This window comes from Triticum dicoccoides, chromosome 1B (assembly GCF_002162155.2).
Source record: "Triticum dicoccoides isolate Atlit2015 ecotype Zavitan chromosome 1B, WEW_v2.0, whole genome shotgun sequence".
In the NCBI taxonomy this organism is placed as follows: domain Eukaryota; kingdom Viridiplantae; phylum Streptophyta; class Magnoliopsida; order Poales; family Poaceae; genus Triticum; species Triticum dicoccoides.
In genome coordinates, this window is record NC_041381.1 from 410,512,666 (window position 1) to 410,535,274 (window position 22,609).

General features: G+C 47.6%; 2 protein-coding genes and 1 pseudogene across 3 annotated transcripts; 1 reads left to right on the top strand and 2 right to left on the bottom strand.

Moving 5' to 3' along the window:
- The first annotated feature begins 48 nt into the window (after nucleotides 1-48).
- LOC119338131 lies at nucleotides 49-3,452 on the top strand (annotated as a pseudogene).
- On the bottom strand, nucleotides 1,161-6,862 carry LOC119338113. 2 transcript variants are annotated; one of them, XM_037610422.1, is made up of 2 exons: nucleotides 5,517-6,862; nucleotides 1,161-1,362 (listed from the first exon to the last, which is right to left on the bottom strand). In XM_037610422.1, the coding sequence occupies exon 1, from the start codon at nucleotides 6,583-6,585 to the stop codon at nucleotides 5,542-5,544; it is 1,044 nt and encodes a 347-aa protein (XP_037466319.1). In that variant the 5' UTR covers nucleotides 6,586-6,862; the 3' UTR covers nucleotides 1,161-1,362; nucleotides 5,517-5,541. The 2 variants fall into 2 exon arrangements, with proteins under 2 accessions (XP_037466319.1, XP_037466313.1); XM_037610416.1 differs by lacking the exon at nucleotides 1,161-1,362 and adding an exon at nucleotides 4,145-4,444 and having other exon boundaries at nucleotides 5,517-6,861.
- Nucleotides 6,863-9,174: 2,312 nt separating this feature from the next.
- On the bottom strand, nucleotides 9,175-9,707 carry LOC119338142 (histone H4). Its single transcript, XM_037610442.1, has one exon. It carries the CDS (start codon nucleotides 9,637-9,639, stop codon nucleotides 9,328-9,330), a length of 312 nt encoding a protein of 103 aa, XP_037466339.1. The 5' UTR covers nucleotides 9,640-9,707; the 3' UTR covers nucleotides 9,175-9,327.
- Between the last annotated feature and the right edge of the window lie 12,902 nt (nucleotides 9,708-22,609).

Here is a 22,609-nt window from a genome sequence, read left to right on the forward strand (position 1 = left end):
CACATCCCCGAGGCTCTTGGCGCCTCCGAGCCGAGTCACGGCCTCGAGTGTCGACCAGGCCGGGAATAAGGTCACAACACTCCTCACCTCCACCACCACCAACACCATCGCGTTAGCTGGGGATCTCGCACCGGCCACTACGATCTCAAGCCGGTGACGCACGCAAGGTGTTCGACAAAAGGTTCAACAACTTTCTTTCCCGTTTTGAATTGGGTTGTTTAAAGCAAAAGCTGGTGTCGATTAAAAAACTGCAATTCTGTATTGGGACCTTCCCCTTATGCTATTGCAACTTTAGATTTCGATCAAAGAGGAAAGCTTTTTCATGGCATTCATCTAGTCACACCAATCTATGATGCCATATCACATTTTGGTCGTATGATGGTCGGAGCATTGCAAAAAAGAAATAAAAATTAAGATTGGGGGATGGGCTAGTTGGGAGCCTCTTAATGCCCAGGAATTTTTATAGGGAGGCTCCCGATAAGTTGCTTTTGGAGTTAAGTTTAGGAGGTAGGATAGAGATGCTCTTAGAGCACCAGCTGATGCAAGATACATTTTTTTAAAACAAAACACCACCCACTTTATTCATTAGATAAAATAGATACATCGTCTCAGAGGAAATTTACAATTTCAACGGTTCCTCAAACCAATCATAAGTCGCAGAAAATCTCGCTAACCTAGCTAGTTCGTGAGCTACCTTATTTGCTTCTCTATTACAATGTTCAAACCTAGAAATAGGAAAATCACAAGCGAGATGATAACAATCATCGAAAATCGCCGCCGCTGCACTATGCAAGATACATATTTGGTTGGGCTATAGTCTTTAAAATTAGGAAAACCATCTGATAGACAGAAACAGAAACAAACAGGATCATGTAAAGTATACCAAACAGGGTAAACCAAAATTGGAAGAAGAGGAAAATTAAACACATTGTTGGTGTCACTTCATAATCATCTACTACCTTCGTTTGGGTATTGGTTCCTTTCATATTTTGTGCCAAATTTTGACTGTAGATTTGACTAACAAAATATAAGTTGTATGTCATGAAGTTATATTACTGGATTCATATTTGTAAGAGGTTTTCAATGATACTATATTTGTGGTATATAACTTATTTTTTTGATAGTTAAACTAAAGGTCAAAGTTTGACCCAAATATAATGGGACTAGTAAACGAGAACGGAGGTAGTGAATTAGCAGTTGGCTATCGATACGCTATAGTGCTTACTCGTCAAACAACAGGCATATTCTTTTTTACACCAAATGTAATATTGATGCCTCTCTCCACTTCTCTTTGTAGCTTTTCACCTATACGGTCTCTTCATGTGCAGGAATCGTCTGTCACTTCATCTCCTTTTCCATTCTCTGCGAACAAAGGAATCGTTGGTTTAAACATAGGACAAGCCAACAAAAACGATAGGAGGAAGAGAGATATTATTACAATGCAGTAAAGTAAAAAAAATGACATCCATCACGCATTAGGTATTTCTCAGAACAAGCAGGTACTCCGGTATTTATAAGCCAAGGCATTGGGTCTCTAATCTGCAGTCTGCCCCCCTCTTGGAGACAAGCAAGAACATCTGCAAACTGAAAGAAAGAAGGGATGATGAAGAAGGGGAAGTGGTCCAGGGAAGAGGATGACTTGATGAAAAAACACATTGAGAAGTATGGCATTGGCCGTAGTTGGCAGGCATTGGCTGAAACTTTAGGTTAGTTTCTTGCTTTCGCCCATCACCTTCATTCAACTGTTCATATTGCTACTAGGTTTATATACCTTCATTCAAAATAAAAAAGAAAGCTGTCGACTAAATGTGACGCAGTCGTTTGTTTGGCTTGCAAATGATCTCTCTAAGAAGTGCAGTTGTTAATTTGAAAGTACTCCCTCCGTTCGGAATTAGTTGTCACAGAAATGGATGTATCTAGATGTATTTTAGTTCTAAATACATTCATTTCCGAGACAAGTAATTCCGAACGGAGGGAGTACAAGTCATGTACTACTATATTCGAGCATGTTTTTAATCTTAGAATTACTTTGGCGCTTTCTTATCGATTTTGTACTTATGGTTCTGTCGAGAGTTCGGTCAGATATCCTAGTGTTGTTCTTTGGCCGTTTTCCATGAGAACCAGTAGCATCCTGCACACAAACAACGACCATGTTCATACTCTGATTGTCACTCACCACTGTGGCTAAAGCATGATTTCTGAGAAAGTTGCTCATGGATTCGCAGGGCTTCAGCGTTGCGGCCGGGGCTGCCGAGCGCGGTGGCTGAACTACCTCCGGCCGGGACTGAAGCACGGCAACTTCACGCCGGCAGAGGAGAGCATCATCTGTGAGATGTACAGCAAGAGGGGAAGCTGGTAAGTCCCGAAAAAATAAGCATGTCCTGCTGCCATTGCCTGCACGTATCTCAGCTTCTGCTGCCTCTGCCCGTGCCCAAACAACGGTCGCACCAATGTCCATCACTGTTTTTCCACAAGTTCAAATTAGCTGAACATTGCTTGCGTGATGCTTCTTGGCTTCTTGCTATTGTGCTTCTTTAACCAATCTGACACTGCTTTGCTTGCCATTGGATCGAACAGCTGGTCCGTCATCGCCGCCCAGCTCCCCGGGAGAACAGACCTCGCCGTCAAGAACTACTGGAACGGCACCATCTCGAAGAGGTTCCACTGGGCGAGCAGCGCGGCCGCCGCGCGCCGCAGGCGCAGTCTCCACCGCCCCTCCTCCAGCACGACGTCGGACGCCACCGAGCCGGAGGAGCTCGCGCTCGTCGTCCACGACGAGGCGAGCTCCACGACAGGATCGTCATGCTATGCCGGCGGCTTCGTGGACGGAGCCGGCTCGCCGCCGCTCGTGCAAGCGCAGACACCGCTGGCGGCGGGCGGCTGGAACGCGGCGAAAGAAGAGGCCGGTGATGAGACGGTGCCGATTGAGAGGAAGCCGGTCGTGGCGCCTGCGCCTCTGCCAGAGAATGCACCGGCGCCGCCTGGTGATGGGGCCGGTGCGATGGGCATGGTCTGCTCCCCCATGACTGCGAACCCCCTGCCGTCCATGGAGCCGGACGACATGCCTTGGATTGACGGTTTCGACGAGATCGACAGCTTCCTGCCCTGGTTCGATGACTAGTAATCAAGTGGCGACGTAGGTTTAGAATGGTTATCGTCAATGGCCGGCTCCTTGGTTCAGGAGCCGCAAGATTGTCATGTACTGTGAAACATTTACTGTGTTGTTCTCCGAAAAAGATTTACCATGTTGTTAGGGTTGGATGAGATATGAGCGGAATGGTAACTGGGCGTAGCCTCTCTGTTGATGTGATTCCTAGACATTGCACAAGTTTCTTCAGCGATGATCATCTTTTCCGACAGAGCATTCTGGCTTAATCTGTGCCCCTAGGAACCAGGCCATATACTCTCAGTTCAGCGAGTGGTTGCATAAAAGAACTGGAATCTGCACATGAATCCATCTGGCAACCGTGTCAGGCATGATCAAAACTCATACTCCACATCAGATTCAAGTAGTACAAGAGTACCTTAAGTGTGAACCAACCGAACAAGAACTTTGGAGCATCAACGTGCATCCGCAGGGACTTAAAATCCAGAGCGTGGAAGGGGTTAGAACAGGATCGTGATGCTTTTCTCCTAGTGATCAGCGAATGCATCAGCCCTGTGCCGCTGGCCTTCAGAGGTTCAGATGACCCCGGTTTCTTCTTGGAGTCTACTCCCTCCGTTCCTAAATAATTGTCTTTCTAGCCATCTTAAATGGACTACAACATACGGATGTATGTAGACATGTTTTAGAGTGTAGATTCACTCATTTTGCTCCGTATGTAGTCACTTGTTGAAATCTCTAGAAAGACAATTATTTAGGAACGGAGGGAGTAGATCTTAGCAGGACTTAACAAGGTGAGGACTAGAGCAGAAATGAAATGACACATTCGCACAACACGATACACTCAGAATCATTTGTTCATCAGTCTTTTAGTAACACGACAGTGATATAGGAAGTGAACACTTCAGTGGTGAACTAGGAAAACAGGGAAACTTCAAGTAGAAGAGATGAGGTTCTGTGAATAGGGTATACCTTTGCTACTTTCTAGTGCCCTTTTAACAAGGCGAATATATGAACTGCATGATGTTCCAATATTTGGCATAACTGCAAGATAATTCATCGACTCAAACTGTATAGAGATGCATGAAACGACATATGGGCAGCGAAACGACGGCTGAACCGTCGGCTACATGCTACATAGGCCAACTGACCTTCAGGCACAGATGGACTACCTTTACAAAGATTGACCATCTAGCTAGTTAGTTTCAGAATGTTGCTAACAGGAATATACAACAAGGAACGAGCACATCTAATGAAGAAGAGAGAATATGCCCAGGATAACCATCATAGTAGAGATCCCACACAGCACGAGCTTTATGTATAGAAGAGAATTTGCCAAAACTGAAAGATAATGAACCGTTAGCTGCTCGGCAGTTCCACTGGAACAAATTTGCAGTTCGCAAATTGAAACCGAAAATGCCAATTAATAAAACAGACCAGATCAGAGGAGGTGTGTATAGATCATACAAATTCTTATAGATTGTATGTTTTAACAGCAAGTTTTAAGCTGTTCCAGTAAGTATGGAAGACCAAAGACGACACAAAGGAAACAACTATTGTGTTTCTTCAAGGGCAGAAAGAGCGATATATTTTTCTTTTTCTAGGAGAAAATAATAATAATGTGATCATCCTTTTTCTCGCGATAATTAATGTAATCTACTTTCCAAAATAGTCACTGCATTCTGCGAATGTGTAACCTCATGCTATACAGTCAGCATGCAGTACAGTCATAGGATTATAGCTTCAAAATCATTCCAAATATTCCAACGTTAGGAGTGCCTCAACTACTGGTGATAAGTACTAGTACAAGAAAAGACGCGTAGTACAATTTACAGTCACCTTAGCATCAGCATAGGATTATAACTTCAAAATCATTCCAATGTTAGAAGTACCTCAACTACTGGTGGTAAGTACAAGAGAAGACGTTGTAGTACAGTTTACAGTCATCTTAGCATCAGCCTGACATTTAAAGATACATCTCAGGTTTATCACATTGGATAACTATGTGATTATAACTTTGATTTGAGTGCTGAAAGCATCAACATAACATCACATGACTTATGGAGCATCCATGCATAAGTTAATGACCAATAATAAAACCTCCAACCGCCAAAAAAAGGGAGTTAAATATGTCTTACTATTGCTCAATCTGTTTTCCCCTACATGTCAGAATCACCATCTTAGTTATTACCCGAGAAAAAGTATACAATACATCATCTCCGTTTACCATTCAGCCAAAAACTGTGTGGTTCTAAGATGTCCCTATATTACACTCTAAGGTTGAGCAATCTGATGGCGATTTCTGGCACGCAACCAAAATGCCGAAGCAATCAAAAGAACCTTCCTATCTCACAACACATTCTAATTACCCATGTACTGTAACGAACCAAAAGAAGAGGGGTTGAGAGCACACCTGCTTCAAGAACCCCTATGACTAGTCAGATCCTTTGTTGCGACTCAATCACTAATGCATTGAGCATGATATGCATGACAGCATCATAGACCACGTCGTTGTAATGCATCCCGTCAGCTGTGCATTGCCGCTCACATCCCCGGGAGAGCTTTCCCACATCGAGCAGCCGGAATGGGCCACCATCACGGCGCAAGATACACCTCTCATCAACCTCACGGTCATAGGCTTTCAGCATTGTGTCGTTCATATGCTCTTTCTTGGCATCAGTGTTGAGCATAGGGTTGACAAGCCACGGCAGGCCGAGCCAGAACATGTGTGGAGGTGGCACTGGGAGCGGCGAGCGAAGAGAGTTGGCCGCATCAGCAATGGACGCCAATGCGTCGCCGTATTGCGAGGCTTCCGTGACATGGAGCATGTGCCAGAGGCCGGATCCGAGCACGAGCACGTCGGGGGTGCGCGGCGCCAGCCGGAGATCCTCGCGGAGCAGACGTGTGAGGTTGCTCTCAAAGGGCGCCCATATGAAATCCACGGAGATGCCCCGCGCGGGCACGGCGGCGTGGTAGTCGCTGTGGCGGCGGAACAGCTCCGGCTCCGCGGCCGCTGCGGCGGCCGGGTCGAGCAGGAGGCGCAGCAGCGCGAGCACGAGCAGGCGCGCCTGCGAGTCACCAGCCACCATGACCCAGGAGCCGTTGAGCAGGGTCGAGGCGTCGTCCCGCGTCAGCCGCGCGAAGCCGCAGGTGGCAGCGAGCGAGGGCGGCCACGACCAGGCGCGGCCCCCGCCGTGGGGCTCGGCGTCCGCCCACGACACGCGGTGCAGGACAGAGATGCAGGAGGCGGAGGAGGAGGAGGACGGGGCCGCGGGGCGGATGGGGTGGAAGGAGGAGACGAGGAGGTGGGGCAGCGAGGGGAGGTACGGGGAGAGGTGGACCCCGACGGCGAGGGAGACGAAGAGCGCGCCGGAGAAGAAGAGCACCTTGTTGCGGCTGAGGTGCCAGCCGGCGAGCCCCATGGGGACGAAGAGCACCACGCACGCCGCGAGCACGCCCACCTGCGCCCCGGCGGAAACCATGGACCGGCCTGGCCGGCCCTCCCCGCAGGACGGAGCGCACAAGCGAGGCCGACGCCGAGGTCCACCAGATCTGGGCCGAGGGGCGGGGCGGCAGGAGGTTGGGCGAGCGAGCGAGCGAGCGATCGGCGCGACAAGTAGGGTCGCCGCGTGGTGTGGGTTGGTGGAGCGGTGGTGGGGTTGGGGTCGGGTGCGAGGTGGGAAGGGGGGAGGTCGGCGGGATGGGAACAGCGGAGCGGCAGGCGGGTGGCTCCGGCGCTTTCTGAGGCGGTGAGGTGCGTCGCGCCGGCGTGGATCCGGTCCAGAAGAAGAGAAAGCGCTGCCCGGCTCGGGTTTTCTTTTTTCTTTTCTTTTTCTGTGTGTCGGTTATGAAAATAGAGAATGTTATTTTCCAGTGTGCTTCGTGTCGTTAATCACTGACGCAAACGGCAAGTCAAATATACTCCCTCCGTAAAGAAATATATATAAGAGCATTTGGTGGTACTCTTCGATGTATGTTAACCAGGAGCATCACATGTTTTCGATGCTAATCTTCTCCGGGTGGTACTCCTGTCCTGTGGTTCCACTCTCTTCGTTTACAAGCAGATCGTACCCCGATCCATCTATCATTTTCGCCAACGCTTGATTCGGAGTGATACCAGAAGCCCACGACCTCGATTCAACCTCAAGTGGCGAAGCTAAGCAACGCAACGAATTAATGTCTCGCCAGATGTTAGATCGTGTCGTAACCATCATGGAGGTTAAGAGCATCTACAGCCGCACTTCGGCAAATCTGACCGACGCGCAAGGCCATGCTTTAAATATTTGATTCTATAACTGGATATCTTAAATTATAAATCTCAAATTCATATTATTACATGCAACATATAAAAATATGGTACGTCATTGACGTACTCTTGAAAAAACATGCAACATAAACCGATTTTTAAGTGGAGCTCGTCCGGCTTGCCGTATCCATGTCTAGCGGCCGGCTGCACTTCCTAAAGTGTTGGTCCGGTCGCTCGCAGGGTAAAGTAGGGCATGGACATGAGCCGGCTCACGAAATACAGGGAGCCGCTGTCTCCCATGCCCTATTCTTTCTCGTCGGAGCCCGGAACCTGGACGGTGCCGGTAGACTCGGGTCTATGATGGATCCGTCCTGAGACGAGGCGGCGACATCCACCACGACCCGGTTGCGGCGCCCGGACTGGCGCATCATACGGAGCGCCGGAGAATGCGACTCCACCTTGCTGACGTCCACTGCCGTGAGGGATGCTGCCACCTCCCGCGCCCGCTGCCTCACACGGTGGGCACGTCGTGCCATGTTTGCGGGGACGACGTCCATGGTGCTTTCATGGCCTCGCGCACCAACAGAGGGGTTGCGCGTCCGCCATCGCGTTCGGACACCAGACGAGCTGCACGCCTCTGGGAAGGCAGCGATGGCGCACCTAGCGTCGGATCCATGCATCATTTGGACGGATGCAATGGATTCCTAACGAAAGGAGTCCGAGCGCTGCCTCGGACGGGCCCCCTCCCGGGAGCGACGGAGCGCAGGCCGCGTGGGATGAGCTCGGGGTCGACGGATATGAAGGTGTAGGACTCGGATCCGTTGTTGGCCATACTGGAGACGGCCGAAGATCGCCGGACGGGAACTTAGGTGGCGGAGGGGAGTGGAGGAAGCGGAGTGAAGTGAAGTGGATAGGGTTTGGTCCGACGAGCGGATGGGGAGGAATATATGTGGGCTCGGGAACGACATGGCGGACGCGCCCGGACGCTCCATATCCACCCAGATTTGGGTTGGATATGAGGCGGGTGTTGGTCAACCCAGACGTTTGAGGCGTATGTCTAGATCATATATTTATTTGTATCGGGTCAGCCGCCCAGACGTTTGAAAGGTTTGGGCTCTCGGCTGTAGGTCCTTAGTACCTCTTTTCATTCATAGGATGAGAAGGAAATAGGTAAACCTATCTGTGGTTAGGAGGACATTAGTATCTCCGTCGGAGTTCAAATCTTATATTTAGAAATTAGTGCTTGTATTTTTTTAAATTTATCTCAGGGTTTATGTCGGCTCATTTTATTAAAGGTATTCATAGGGATAGAGTGTGTGCAGGCATCATACAGATGAGTGTATATGCGTATGCCAGAAAAACAAAGTATTTTTTTCAGAAATTTTAGGTGTTTGATTGCATCATAGAAAAACAAAGTAATTTTTCAGATAGATTTGAGCGGATTTCGAGATCTTATGAGAAGAAGTTAAAAAAATTCTTTGGGAAAATTTTTCTATGGGACTCGATCCTATGAATCAAACAATCAACGTATGCCAAAATTTCATAAAAACCTATGATGAATCAAAGGAGCCCTAAGGTTTGATATAGTCGTGTGAACTATTCTTGCCAACAATCACCCCTGTTCTACCGAGTTCAGCATTCAGCTCGCGACAGTGATTCATCGACAGTTCTGAACTCTGGATTCGTCAAACAAACCGCCGGAGGGTTCTAATCTAACGAACAGTGGTTCATCAACAGTTACAAAACTCCGCATTCAACATACTTATAAGTTATACTACAAACAAACGGCCTGATGTAAGAAGTGTGCAGGGACAGACATCGCCAGTGGTCAGAGCAAAACAAACGATTCAATCCAATGCGAGATGAACACCCATATTAGATTCTGGAACTCATTACAGGCACCAGCACGCAGCTGCACACACAGGACAGCACACCACAGAACGACGACCCGCCTAACCACATCTAAATCGATCCGGGCTCAGCCGCCAAAGCCGTAGAGAGTGCGGCCCTGGCGCTTGAGCGCGTAGACGACGTCCATGGCGGTGACGGTCTTGCGGCGGGCGTGCTCCGTGTAGGTGACGGCGTCGCGGATGACGTTCTCGAGGAAGATCTTGAGCACGCCGCGGGTCTCCTCGTAGATCAGCCCGGAGATGCGCTTCACGCCGCCCCGCCGCGCCAGCCGCCGGATCGCCGGCTTCGTGATCCCCTGGATGTTGTCGCGCAGCACCTTCCTGTGCCGCTTCGCCCCGCCCTTTCCCAGGCCCTTGCCTCCCTTGCCGCGGCCCGACATGGCTGGCGATGCTAGCTGCTCCGAAGGTGGGATTGGAGGGGATTGGGGAATTGATACGGTGGAGGATGACGGTGGTGGTTCTTTATACCGGAGAGAGGCTTGGGGACGGATCCGCGGGATGCTGGGTTCCGAGCGTCTGATTCGTGGAGAAAGCTAGGAGAGGATCGGTGACGTGGCTGGGAGAAACACAGGGAGGAGATCGATCCATGGGATGGTGGTTGCGAAGCCTTGGATTAGGAACTGAGGGCGGATGTTTTCTGAGATCAGAGGTGCGGATCGGTGACGTGGCAGGGGATGATGGCGGACTTGCAGTCACCCCTTTTTTTAGATATCTTGCAGTCACCTGGGCCATAGGCTTTAACAGCTAACGATGGACCTTCACATGAAAAGCAACCCCAACACACGATTCCAAACAGATGTCAGTTACATCTGGATTTTGTTTATTTGGGTAAAAAAACGAATATGTGTGTCCGTTTGCGGTCGTGTGGCCGTCGGTGCGCCGAACCGACCGCCGCATCCCATTTTTTACTAGAATTTTAAGCAAAAAAACCAAATAAACGTTGCAAATAAAATAGAAACATAAATATAAACATTAAAACGTCCACACGTCCACAGCGGCCAAGTTCAACCCAGTTCTTAATTAAACTAAAACTTAAAAGAGATAAATTAAACTAGATAATAAGGCTCGTCGTCGGTGAGGCCGTCGTCGTCTTCAGGAGTCGTCGTCCTACTCGTCGTCGCTGGTGAGGTCGACGTATGGAGGTGGCTGCCAAAGGTGGGCTAGCGGCCCGTGTGAGACCGAAGGCACCTGCACCACGTCCTCTCGTGGCTTCCGCTCTTGCTCTGGTGACTGCGACGGTGTGGGTGACCATTGGCTGACACCCACCGAGTCAGCCATCTCTAGTGCCGTGCACGACCAGCTCCATCGCCGGCCCACCAGACGCGGGTTCCACGCGGCAATGGACATCTCCTCCAGCACTTCCTCCTGCACCTCCTCCTTGACGGCCATGTCCAGCTCCTTGATGGCCACGTCGCCTGCCGCATAGAGGGCCATCTGGGTTTCGAGGCCCTCCCATTGGCGCTCATCGTGGGTGTTCATGGAGTCCTACATGACACGCCTCATGATCTTGGCCTCCTCCTCCTCGATCATGGGAGGTGGCGGTGGCGGGGACGTGGACGAAGATGGCGCCAGCACACGCCTACGACCACGCGTTTGGGGTGGGCTGTCAGCACGAGCAGGACGCGGGCGGCGCGGGCTCGAAGGACGACCGACAAAAAAGGACTATCGCGGCAGGTCGTGCTCCTCGCGGAGCCACGTATTCCATAGCGGAGAATCAGTGGCATACTTGTGGTCGTAGAGTGGACCCGGTGGCAGGCGGGCGCGGCGTCGGTCAATCTCCTCGCAGCGGACGCAGCCGCTCACCGCTACTGGTAGGAGTGGCATGCGATCCGCGAAGAGATGCCAATTGTTGGGGATGTGGGCATCTCCCCACAGGAGTGGCGTCGCCGCTCCCAGTAGCGCCGTCAGACGTCGACGGAGACGTATGGCCTATGGAGTTGCGGGGCCACTGGTGGAGCAATGTCGAACGCGGGCGGAGCAGGTTGTGCAGGCGATGCGGACCTAGTGGAGAGGTGGCGACCTAAGGAGGAGTCGGCCTCATGGTCGTGCTCCCCCTTGTTGATCCAATGGCAGCCCATGGCACCAACAAGGAGGTGGATGCGATAGCGACGGCTAGGGTTTGCTAGCTCGTGTCGGGGGTCGACGAGGGCTTAGAAGTGGAAGGTGTGGACTGGCCGGTCCACGACTTCCACATTAAGAAGGACGACAACCCACCAGCAGGGCGGCTGACAGTCAGGGCCCGCCGCGCGTGTGCATTCATTTTGGGCGGTGGAGGTAGGTGGACAGCCGCCACACGTCCCCGAGGTGGATGAGGAGCAAGCATGTGCATGTACGTTCGACGTCCGTGTGGACGCAAACCGAGCGCGGGTTTGCACCAGAAAATGGGACGGGTCGGACGCCAAACGAACCAAAAATGTGGACGCGGCCGCGCGTTGGGCCGTGTCATTTGTCCATTTGGGCCCATCCGGACAAACACACACGAGAAGGGGTCGTGCGTTGGAGTTGCCCTGAAGGGCCAGCTGATACATGGAAGAGAGGGGCCCACGAGCTGAAACTGTGTGGTAGTCCAAGGGTGGGAACTCCTGTTAAATGCTTCAGGCACCAGGGAAGCTCCCTGGTGCCCATGCGCCGAAGCTGGTAGGCCGGCCCATGTACACGTTTGAAAAACAAACCAATTTTTTTGGAAAAAACAAAAAAAGAATGTGAATTCAAAAAAAGATCACAGATTTTTAGAAATGGATTTGACAGAAATCTCATCAATTTTAAATAGCTCATTGAACTTGAAAAAATCACCAATTTTGAAAAAAAAACTCATCATTTTTTAAAAGAAAAGTACATCAATATTGAAGAAAGTTCATCAAATTCTAAAAAAGGTTCTTTGAATTTGAAAAAAAATATTCATCGATTTTGGAAAAAGGTCATTGAATTTTTTTTAAGTTCATCATATATGGAAAAATTCGTTAAATTTGAAAAAAAAATCAGCAATTTTGAAAATAATAATTTGAAAGAAACTTCATCAAATTTGGAAAAGTTCATCGAATTTAAAAAATATCAAATTTCAAAAAATATCATCGATTTGAAGAAAACTTTCACGTATTTGCGAACAATTCATCGAACCAGAAAGAATAAAAAGGAAAGAAGGAAAAAAGGAAAATAGAAAAAGGAAAAGGGAAAAAGAGCAAAGAAAATAGGAAAGAAGTTAAAGGTACCAGATCCCGCTGGCTGACATGATGGTTACACCATGCTACCTCGACGAGGGAGTCGCGAGTTCAATACATGAACAACAATAGAGAAAAAAACATCGGATGGGACGACCTAGCGTGGGGGAGCTTTAGACGCCCATTTGTAAAACAATAGTGATGGGCACTGAAGCACCAAATAGGGTCTGCCGTCTAGGGTATCTTTTTACCGACAGATGCTTTTAGGTACGTGAAAGACAGGCTATGGGCTAAGGTGAAGGGTTGGATTGAGAAAACGATCTCTGTAGCACGCAAAGAAATTCTTATCAAATCAGTTACACAAGTCGTCCCCGTTTTCTCAATGTCGTGTTTTAAATTGCCAAGAGATTTATGTGAAAAATTCAATAAGCTCATTTGAGAGTTCTTTGGGGCAGCAAAGAGGGTCAACGAAAACCACGTTGGGTCTCTTGGGGAGTTATGATCTAACCAAAGAAGTGTGGTGGATTGGGATTTAGGGACATCGAGCTCTTCAAGCTACCTTTATTGGCCCGACAGTCGTGGTGCCTTCTCACAGTGCCCAACTCCCTTTGTGCACGGTTTGCTTAAATCTGTCTACTACCCAAACAATGATATTCTGACTGCCGAGCTGGGACCTTACCAGTCTCAAATTTGGAGATTGATACTGGAAGGTGACGTGCTCTCGCAGGGCATCACAAGGCTGGTGCAACTACCCGAGTCTAGGTAGACAATTGGATACCAAGAGACTCGTCAATGAGGCCAGTAGCTTGCCTAGCGAGTGACCCCCTACATTTTGTCAGTGATTTGATTGACGATACTCGGTAGGATGGAGAGATGATAAGTTGCGGTATTTTTTTCTTCTCTATGATATTGAAGCAATAAAGAACATACCTCTCTGCACAACCCCGGTGACAGATTTCTAGGCATGACAATTCAAAAAGAAAGTTGCATTTTCCATCAGGTCAGCACACTGGATGTTAGTGAACTTGAGAAACACCCGGGGATAACCTGCTTGATCAGAGAGGGGCTACGTTCAATGGCGACACAAGAGAGAAGAGTTGGTCGTCTCTTTGGAACACCATAGTCCGTGGCAAAGTCAAACATTCCTTTGTAGGTTGGCAAGACATTCTTTGCCGTCGGAGGATGTTCGCCATCACAAAAATATGTGTGACACAAATGCTTGCCAACTTTGTGGATCTGCCGATTCCTGGAGGCACTCGTTGATTGATTGCACAACTTCGAGGTGTGTGTGGGCCTTGGGTGACGAGGAATCAATTGGTCAGATTGTTGAGTCTCACGAACCCAATGCAAAAAAATTGGATTTTAAACATGGTGGATTCATTATCACATGTGGAGTCTGTGAAGATGGTTGTTACTCTTTGGGCAGTATGGACAGCTCGTCGAAAAGCAATACATGAGTCTATTTTCCAAAGCCCAATGTCGACCCACCTCTTTATCAAGAGCTTTATCACCGAGTTGGATGGCCTCAACATTGCCAGGACTTCCACTTCGGCAGGGCATGCACATGTGATAACAACACGAAGCTGTTGGAAACCCCCTTCAAATGGACACGTTAAAATCCATGTAGATGGGGGTTTGTCCTATGATGGGCATGTTGGAGCTGCGACAATAGTATGCATGGATGAACATGGTCAGTACCTCGGGTCCTCGGCAATTGTTCTACCGGTGTTATTAACCCTACTGTTTTAGAGAGCATTTTTTTAGGAATGGACAGTAGGAGAGGCTCCTACCGTGTTTTCATATATGTATATGTAAAGGGTGTTACACAATTACATCTTATGTGCAAGTTCCTCCCCAACCCAGAGAAGTTTGGGTTTAAGGTGGGGGGGGGGGGACGACAGAAGTAACTATTTTAGTGATTAGAAATAAAAGAAGAAATAAAGGCAGGGTGCACCCCTTTGGTCCTATGTTGGAGGAGGCCAAAGTCCTCCTTAAATCTTCTCAGACAACTGTCGATGCTCGGTGCAATTCTTCTGGAGTGTTTGTTGTTTCTCTCCTTCCACAAACTCCAAGCAACCACTAAGAATACATCAAAGAAGAGTGGGCGACAAAAGTGTAGAAGAGCATTGCTTGCGGTAAGGCTTAACACTTGTGGCTGATCTATCTTTCGATCAAAAAAGGGATAGAGGGTCCTCATATCACAGTCGTCAAGGATATAAATGATAGAAGAGCACATTTTGCTAGTTGTGATTTTATGTTCGAAGGATGTGCTTTGAATCAGAAGGGTCATAATCTTATAAAAAAATTGCCTCGCTTCTGCAGGGTCGCCACTTGTGGCTTATTTCCCCTCATGACCCCTTTGTATCCCTTTGAATATTGTTCCAAGTTAATAAAAGTATGGGATCCCTCAAAAAACACGGATGCAAAAGTGATCTTCTCAATACCTTTGTGCACCAAACACATTGACGATTTCTGGTCTTGGAAACTTGAAAAACGGAGTGTTTCTAGTACGGTCAGCGTGCCACATGTTAGTCTCCACAAAATTGAGAGGAGAGGCATGGTTGGAGGGCAGGTCTAATTCCTCGGATTCAGATAAGGAGAAGAATTCATGGACGAAGACATGGAAAACAGACGTTCCCTCTAAACTAGAAATATTTTGTGGAGGTTGGCCCAACAATCCATCCCTACTACCGATTTGCTACATCATCAAAATGTGTCCACTGTGTTGGGGAACGTTGCATGGGAAACAAAAAAATTCCTACGCTCACCAAGATTAATCTAGGAGATGGACATCTATGAGAGGAGAGATTGGATCTACATACCCTTGTAGATAGCTAAGCGGAAGCATATAACACGCGGTTGATGTAGTCGTACTCTTCATGATCTAATCATGATCCAATCCGATCTAGCGCCGAACGGATGGCACCACCGCGTTCATCACACGTACGGCTCGATGACGTATCCTCCTTCTTGATCCAGCAAGCGAGGGAGGATAAGTAGATGGGATCTCAACTAGCACGACGGTGTTGTGGAGATGGTGATGGAGCAATCCCAGCAGGGCTTTGCCAAGCGCCTCCGGAACTATGAACGAGGAAGAACGGGTGAGAGAGGAGGCCGTAGGGCATGGGAATTGTTGTGTCCAGCCCTTGCTCTTCCTCCCCACTATATATAGGGGTGTTGGAGGGTGGGGGCGCAGCCCTAGCCCCTCCTCCAAGGAGGGGAGGCGGCCAAAGGGGAGGAGTGCCCTCCAAGCCAAGTGAAGGGTCTCACCCTTAGGGTTTTCCTTCCCCTAGCCGGATGGGCCTTATGGGGTTGGTGCGCCTGGACCAATAAGGCTAGGACACCCCCCCTACAGCCCATGCACGCCCTAGGTGCTGAAGGGACCCTTCTGGACTCCTCCAGAACCTTCCGGAAGCTTCCTAGTACAATACCGGTAAAACCCGAAACTTTTTCCGGTAGCCAAAATATGACTTCCCATATACACTACTGGAATCAGGATCTTTGTCGTCAGCCAGCTGATGGCAAAGAAGGTCTTTGTCGTCAGCCAGCTGATGGCAAAGAAGGTCTTTGCCATCAGCTAACAGAAACCCGACGACAAAGAAAGAGCTGACGACAAAGAGCGTGTTTGCCGTCAGCCACCTCTTTGTCGTCCGCTAGCTGACGGCATAGAAGTTTTGTCGTCCGCTAGCAAACAACAAAGAGGGAGGGTGGCCCACTAGCGATAACCACCTAACGACCACTTTCTTTGCCGTCTGCTAGCAGACGGCAAAGTAAGTGGCCAAACTAACATCCGTTAGCTAGGCTATTTTCCCGTCTGCTAGCAGACAACAAAGAACTGGGACCTACCCTAAAAAGCGGCCAGTCCCACCCCTCTCTGTCCTCTCTCTTCCTCCCCTCACCACACCCGCGCCACCGCCGTGCCCGAGTCGCCCCCGCCGCCCCTCCCCATCGTCGGCCGCCCCGCCCCACCCCCATGCCCGAGCCGCCGCCGCCCCGCCCCATCCCCTTCGCCGGCCGCCCCGCCCTCCTCATGGTGAGTTATTTTTTTTCTATTTTTTAGATTTAGTTTATGTTTTTTAGTTTAGGTTAGTTTATTTTAGGTTAGGTTAGTTTAGGTCAATTTAGTTTATTTTAGGTTGCATTTAGTTTATAGTTAAGTTTAGGTTACATTTAGTTTAAAGATGAATAAGAAGAAGTAAAAGAGAGGAAGAAGAAGAAGAAGAAGAAGAAGAAGAAGAGGAAGAGGAAGAGGAAGAAGAAGAAGCCGAGGGGTCGAGGGGTTGCCAGTCGCCGAGGGGATAGATGGTGGAGCCAGTGGGTCCCGCCGGGCCCGACACCTTCGCCCATATCAGAGGGCGCGCCCGGGGACAAGCGGGTTAGGGGGTTCCTCGGTGTCGATGGAACCCTAAATAGCAAGTATCGTTGGTGCGAGATACATGTGGTCATCGGTGTTGAACACTACATCCACGTCCTACAAGTGACACCGGCGTCCGGCGTCCCGCAGCAACAGTTCTTAGCGTCGATGGTGGTCGAACACCATTGACAAATTTGCCAAGGTGTTTGACCATCATCAGCCGCCAGAACTATTGTTGCGGGACGCCGGGCGCCGGTGTCACTTGTGGGACGTGGATCTAGTGTTCAACACCGAGCGCCACATGTATTTCGCACCGATGATACTTGCTATTTAGGGTTCCATCGTCCTGTTGTAAATATTTAGTTAGGTTGACAGAAAAAACAATATTGCTATGAAACTCATCTTTCGATTTAAATGTGCAGCTTTTTCGTCGCTGCGAGGGTCTAGTGTTGGACGAGCTCCGCCCCTACGTTCGTGGGTGAGCACAAATGACATCTCCTCCTCCCCCCTTGATTTGCTCTGTTCCGGTCTTCGTGCCGATGAAACTTGCTAGTTATAGGTGTCTTCAATCATCAGTATGCGTGACCACTATGTGTCTCCCATTCGAAAGGGTTACATCTAGAAATATGCATGCATTTGCATATTAATAACCGTGATTCTTTCGAATTGTCCGACGTTATCCATGGACAGCCCGAGTATGTGTAGATTGGGTTCATTTTCCCATATGCTCTGGTTCCGATCTGATGTAGAATTTCGTCACTGCCTCCCTGTTGTTCTCCAGGTACACATCCTCTCTGCTTATTGCTGAGACGTGTATCAGGAGGACAGCGGGGAGGTGCTACCGAAATTTTCGCCGGATCCGGAGTAGAGCACGAGAAAACGAACCCAATCTACACATACTCGGGTGGGATTAGGACCTATCTTTACTATTAGTGTCTAGGTTGCATGGACGTAATAAAAGTGATAAACTCCATTAACTAATGAATATATACATGCTGATTAGTTTTTTTATATATATTTCTTATGTGTCTAGTAGCTAGGCAAGATGAGTGATCGTGCGTGGATGTACACGGATCACATTAGTCAGAAAGACATGACCATTGAATGGTTAACAAGAACCAAGGGGGTTCTGAGATCCGCATTTGCAAATGGCCAGAGGAACAACTTGGTGCCCCTGTGCCAGGTGCAACAATTGGCACAAGAGGACAAAGGATGAAATGGGCAAACACTTGCAGAAGAGGGGTTTAAGCCAGATTATACGGTGTGTACATTTCATGGCGAGTCTGGCCAACGTGCCAGAGCTGAGGTGCTTCGTCGTTGCACCGACGAGCATGGTACCGGGATGCAAGACATGGTGCAAGACTTTGATGATGCTCGGGACTCGGATGATGAGATGGAGGAATCTGCAAAGGCCTTCAATGAAATGTTGGAGTCTTCAAAATGTCATCTCCACGAGCACACTGAGCTTTGTCAGCTAGATGCCATCTCACAAATAATGGCAGAAGGCTCAATTCAACTTGGGCAGAGAATGCTACAACGCGATGATGACATTATTTGGACGTTTTCTACCCAAAGGCCATGTACTACCTGCAAACATGTACCAGTCAAACAAAATCCTCCGCGCTCTTAAGATGCCCTATGAGAAGATACATGCCTGTCAGAATGGATGTGCCTTATTTAGGCTTCAGTATGCGGACTTGAACTATTGTCCCATTTGCAAGTCATCCAGGTATGTTGTGGTAGACAACGGTATGGGTGAGAAGATGCAGACCAAAATCCCCGTTAATGTTCTTTGGTATATGCCAATCGTACCAAGACTTCAACATCTTTTCATGGTCGAAGAGATGGCAAGACAGATGACATGGCACAAAACGGGCAAAAGAACCCAACTAGATGCAGATGGGAAGCTGATGATAGTGCACACATCAGACGGTGAAGCGTGGAAGTGCTTCGATGCATTACAAGACGACAAAGCGGCAGATCCAAGGCATCCTCGAGTCGCCATCAGCACGGATGGGTTCAGTGTGTTCGGTCTGACGGCAACCCAATACAGTTGTTGGACCGTATTTGTCATTCCACTCAGTCTCCCCCCCCCTCTGACAGATTATGCAACGAAAGAACATTTTCCTGACGTTGATAATTCCAGGGCCCAACTATCCGGGGAAGAATATGAATGTGTACATGCAACCACTGAAGGACGAATTGCAAGAAGCCTGGGATAATGGGTTCAAGACATACGACGCCTTTAGCAAAAGAACTTCATAATGCGTGTGTGGTACATGTACTTGATGCATGACTTGCCGGCGTACGCGCTATTCGTTGGCTGGTGTGTGCATGGAAGGTTCCCGTGCCCCACATGCAAGGGAGCTCTTCAGTTTTGTTGGCTTCAGGCCGGTTGCAAGTTTTCTTGCTTCGACATGCATAGACCGTTCCTGCATCTCCGCCATAAGTTCAGGAAAGACAAGCAGAACTTCATCAAAGGTAGAGTTTTCAAAGACTCTGCACCACCTCCGTTGACAGGCCAAGAGATCCTGGATCAGTTAAATGCTCTCGAGCCAGACCCAGAGCGTCCGGGGTATTTCAAGGGGTATAATTCGCAACACGCACGGACTCACAAGACATGCTTGTGGGATCTGCCTTACTTCAAAGACCTCCTTTGCCCACACAACATCAACGTGATGCACACTGAGAAGAATATCGCCAAGGCACTTTTTGGTACATTGTTTGGCATAGATGGGAAGTCAACGGATAATCTAAGGCAAGAGTTGATCAGGAGGCGCTATGTCATAGACCGTCACAAAACATGCAACCACCAAAAGGAAAGAAGAACTGGACAAAGCCAAAGGCATGGTTCAATCTTGGAAGGCTAGCTATGGGGGCTTGTGGGTGAAAATGCAGTTGATGTTCCCTGATGGGTATGCAGCGAATCTAAAGATGGGAGCGAGTCTTGAAAAATTGAAGATACTTGGTCTCAAGAGTCATGATTGGCACATATATATGGATTGAGCGGGTAATGTCGGTGATGTTGCGTGGATTCATCCTTGAGGATGAATGGCTAGTACTGGTAGAATTGAGCTATTTCTTCCGTGTTCTTTGTGCGAAAGAACTATCGCCTGACCTGGTAGAAGAAATGGAAGAGTTGGCGCCAGAGTTGATTGGCAAGTTAGAGAAGATATTTCCGCCGGGCTTCTTTAATCCAATGCATCACTTGATTTTGCATCTCCCAACAGAGGCAAGATTGGGGGCGTGTGTAGAATCGTTGGTGCTACACAACTGAGAGGGTGCAGAAGATGCTTTGAGCAAAATGTAAAAATAAACGTATAATTGAAGCATCGATGGCCAAGGCATCCATTACCGAGGAGGTGGCAAACTTCGTGGCAGCACACTACGAAGCCAAAAATCATCATTTGCATAATATGAAGCCTCGGTACAATGCTGGCGACCCTAAAAAGGGTCGATCCAACCTCATCCTATTAAAAGGGGATCTAGCACCAACCGGTGCTTCTAATTCCTTAACGTTGGATTTCGAAGAATGGCAGACCATTTCATTGTATATCTTCAACAACCTAACAGAAGTGCGACCGTCCATCGAGTAAGTTCTTGGTACATTGTTTCGCAACTTCTAATTCCTTTGAACTACACTTATTCCCGGATAAATTTGATGTAGTTGATACGTCGCCAAATTCTCGTATGGAGCGGTGATCCAAAAGGATTATGTCGAAGAGTATGAGCTTCTGGCAAAGCATGGAGGCGGCTATCCCGGTTTCATCTCTTGGTTCAAACAAGCGGTAATTCCCATTAGACCATTTCATTTCTTTGTCTAATTTGTGGCTAATGCAATAATCCCTTTTGTATTAAACTTGTAGGCTAATTTAGAGCTTATGGATGCCGAATTGAGACAAATCGCTAATGGTTTTGACTTTAAGGTCCGTTCATTTGACAAATACGACATCAATGGGTATCACTTTCGTACCTATGGCCGACCGGAAGTCTACAAATTTTTGTGTCTCTGCTATCCGCGAACGAGATACCGAGTATTATGGAAGAGTTGAAGCAATTTATGAGCTTCAATTCTATGGTGCAAACCCACCAAACATCGTAGTCTTCAAATGTTATTGGTTCCAACCGAAGGAGACTAGAAGGACTCATGAACATATAGGGCTAATGGAAATCAAATAAAGCACCCATTTGGATGTTCCCGATGTCTATATTATGGCTCAACATGCAACCCAAGTTTTCTATCTACCGTGGGCTTGTCAAAGTGATCCTAATCTCAATGGTTGGGATGTCGTTTATGAAGTGCCGCCACATGTTAGACCACCTCCCCCCAATGAAGAGGATTATGAACCTCACATTAACCCAAACACATATGAAGGAGAATTCTTCCAAGGAACACATATTTTCAAAAAAAAAAGTTTCAAGAACCGCTCTACTTCACCCCAGAACATTGAAGTAGACAGCGAGAGTGAACCCGACTTCACCCCTCAGCCAGAACAAGAAGAGTCTGAACTAGAAGAGGTTACTGCTGTGGATGACCTGTCGATGCTTGACCGATTACGTAGAGGTGGCCTTCCACATGATGATGCATTTATTAATGATGATAATGAACACATCATTGCTGATAGTGATGATGATGACACATTTATTGAACCCGACAATCTAGATTATTATTAGGTATTAAAATTTGTATGTTATACTTGAATATAGTTACTTTTATGATTGTATGATTTATATAGTTACTTGTATAATTTTCTTACTTTGATGATTGTTTGTTATACATAGTGCCATGGTCTTGATATCCGTCCTCGTCGACCCTTGCCCGCTTTATGATTCAGATGTGGTAAATCCTCTTTTATAACTATTTGTTGCATTTCACATTTATGACAATTATGGCCATCAAGTTGACATAGAGATATTTTAATCTAGGAGGTATGTGAACCGGAATTTGCAACCGACCCTCTTGTCGAGAAGTTAAATTTAGTTGAAAAAGAAAATGAGTATTTGAAAGAAAAAATTAAAAGAATTAAAGAAGAGAAGATGAAATTGGAGTTGTATGTTGCCGATGTCGTCGATGATCACAAGATGAAGATGAATGCAATGCGCTTGAAGATGGATGCAATGCGCCTGAAGATTAAGAAGATTAGAAAATATGCCATTGATAATGAGGCTTGGTATCATTATGTCGTTGGATCAATTGTTACCTTAGTTGCGATCTTCATCGCATTTGTTGTGATGAGGGTAAGTTTTCTCTAGTGTTTTTCTTAACAAATGCATACTTAGCTTACTTTCCTCCTAAATGGCATAATTACCTAAGTTAGAAAAAAATGAGCTATACTTAGCTTCTTCAGTTCATTTATGACATACTTAGCATACTTAGGTCAAAAATGACATGATAATCTTTGTTACCTCCAAAATGATATAGACTCACCTTACTTTCCTTGAAAATGACATAATAACCTTAGTAAGCTCCAAAATGACCTATTTACCTAGCTTAGCTCTAAAATGACCTACACTTAGCATTTTTACCTAGCTTAGCAATAAAATGGCATTTTACCTACCTTAGTTAGAAGAAGAAGAAGATAAAAAAGAGGAGAGGAGAAAATAAAGAGAAGAAAATATCTTCTTCTTCTTCTTCTTTTTCTTCTTCTTCTTCTTCTTCTTCTTCTTCTTCTTCTTCTTCTTCTTCTTTTTCTTCTTCTTCTTCTTCTTCTTCTTCTTCTTCTTCTTCTTCTTCTTCTTCTTCTTCTTCTTCTTCTTCTTCTTCTTCTTCTTCTTCCTCTTCTTCTTCTTCTTCTTCTTCTTCTTCTTCTTCTTCTTCTTCTTCCTCCTCTTCTTCTT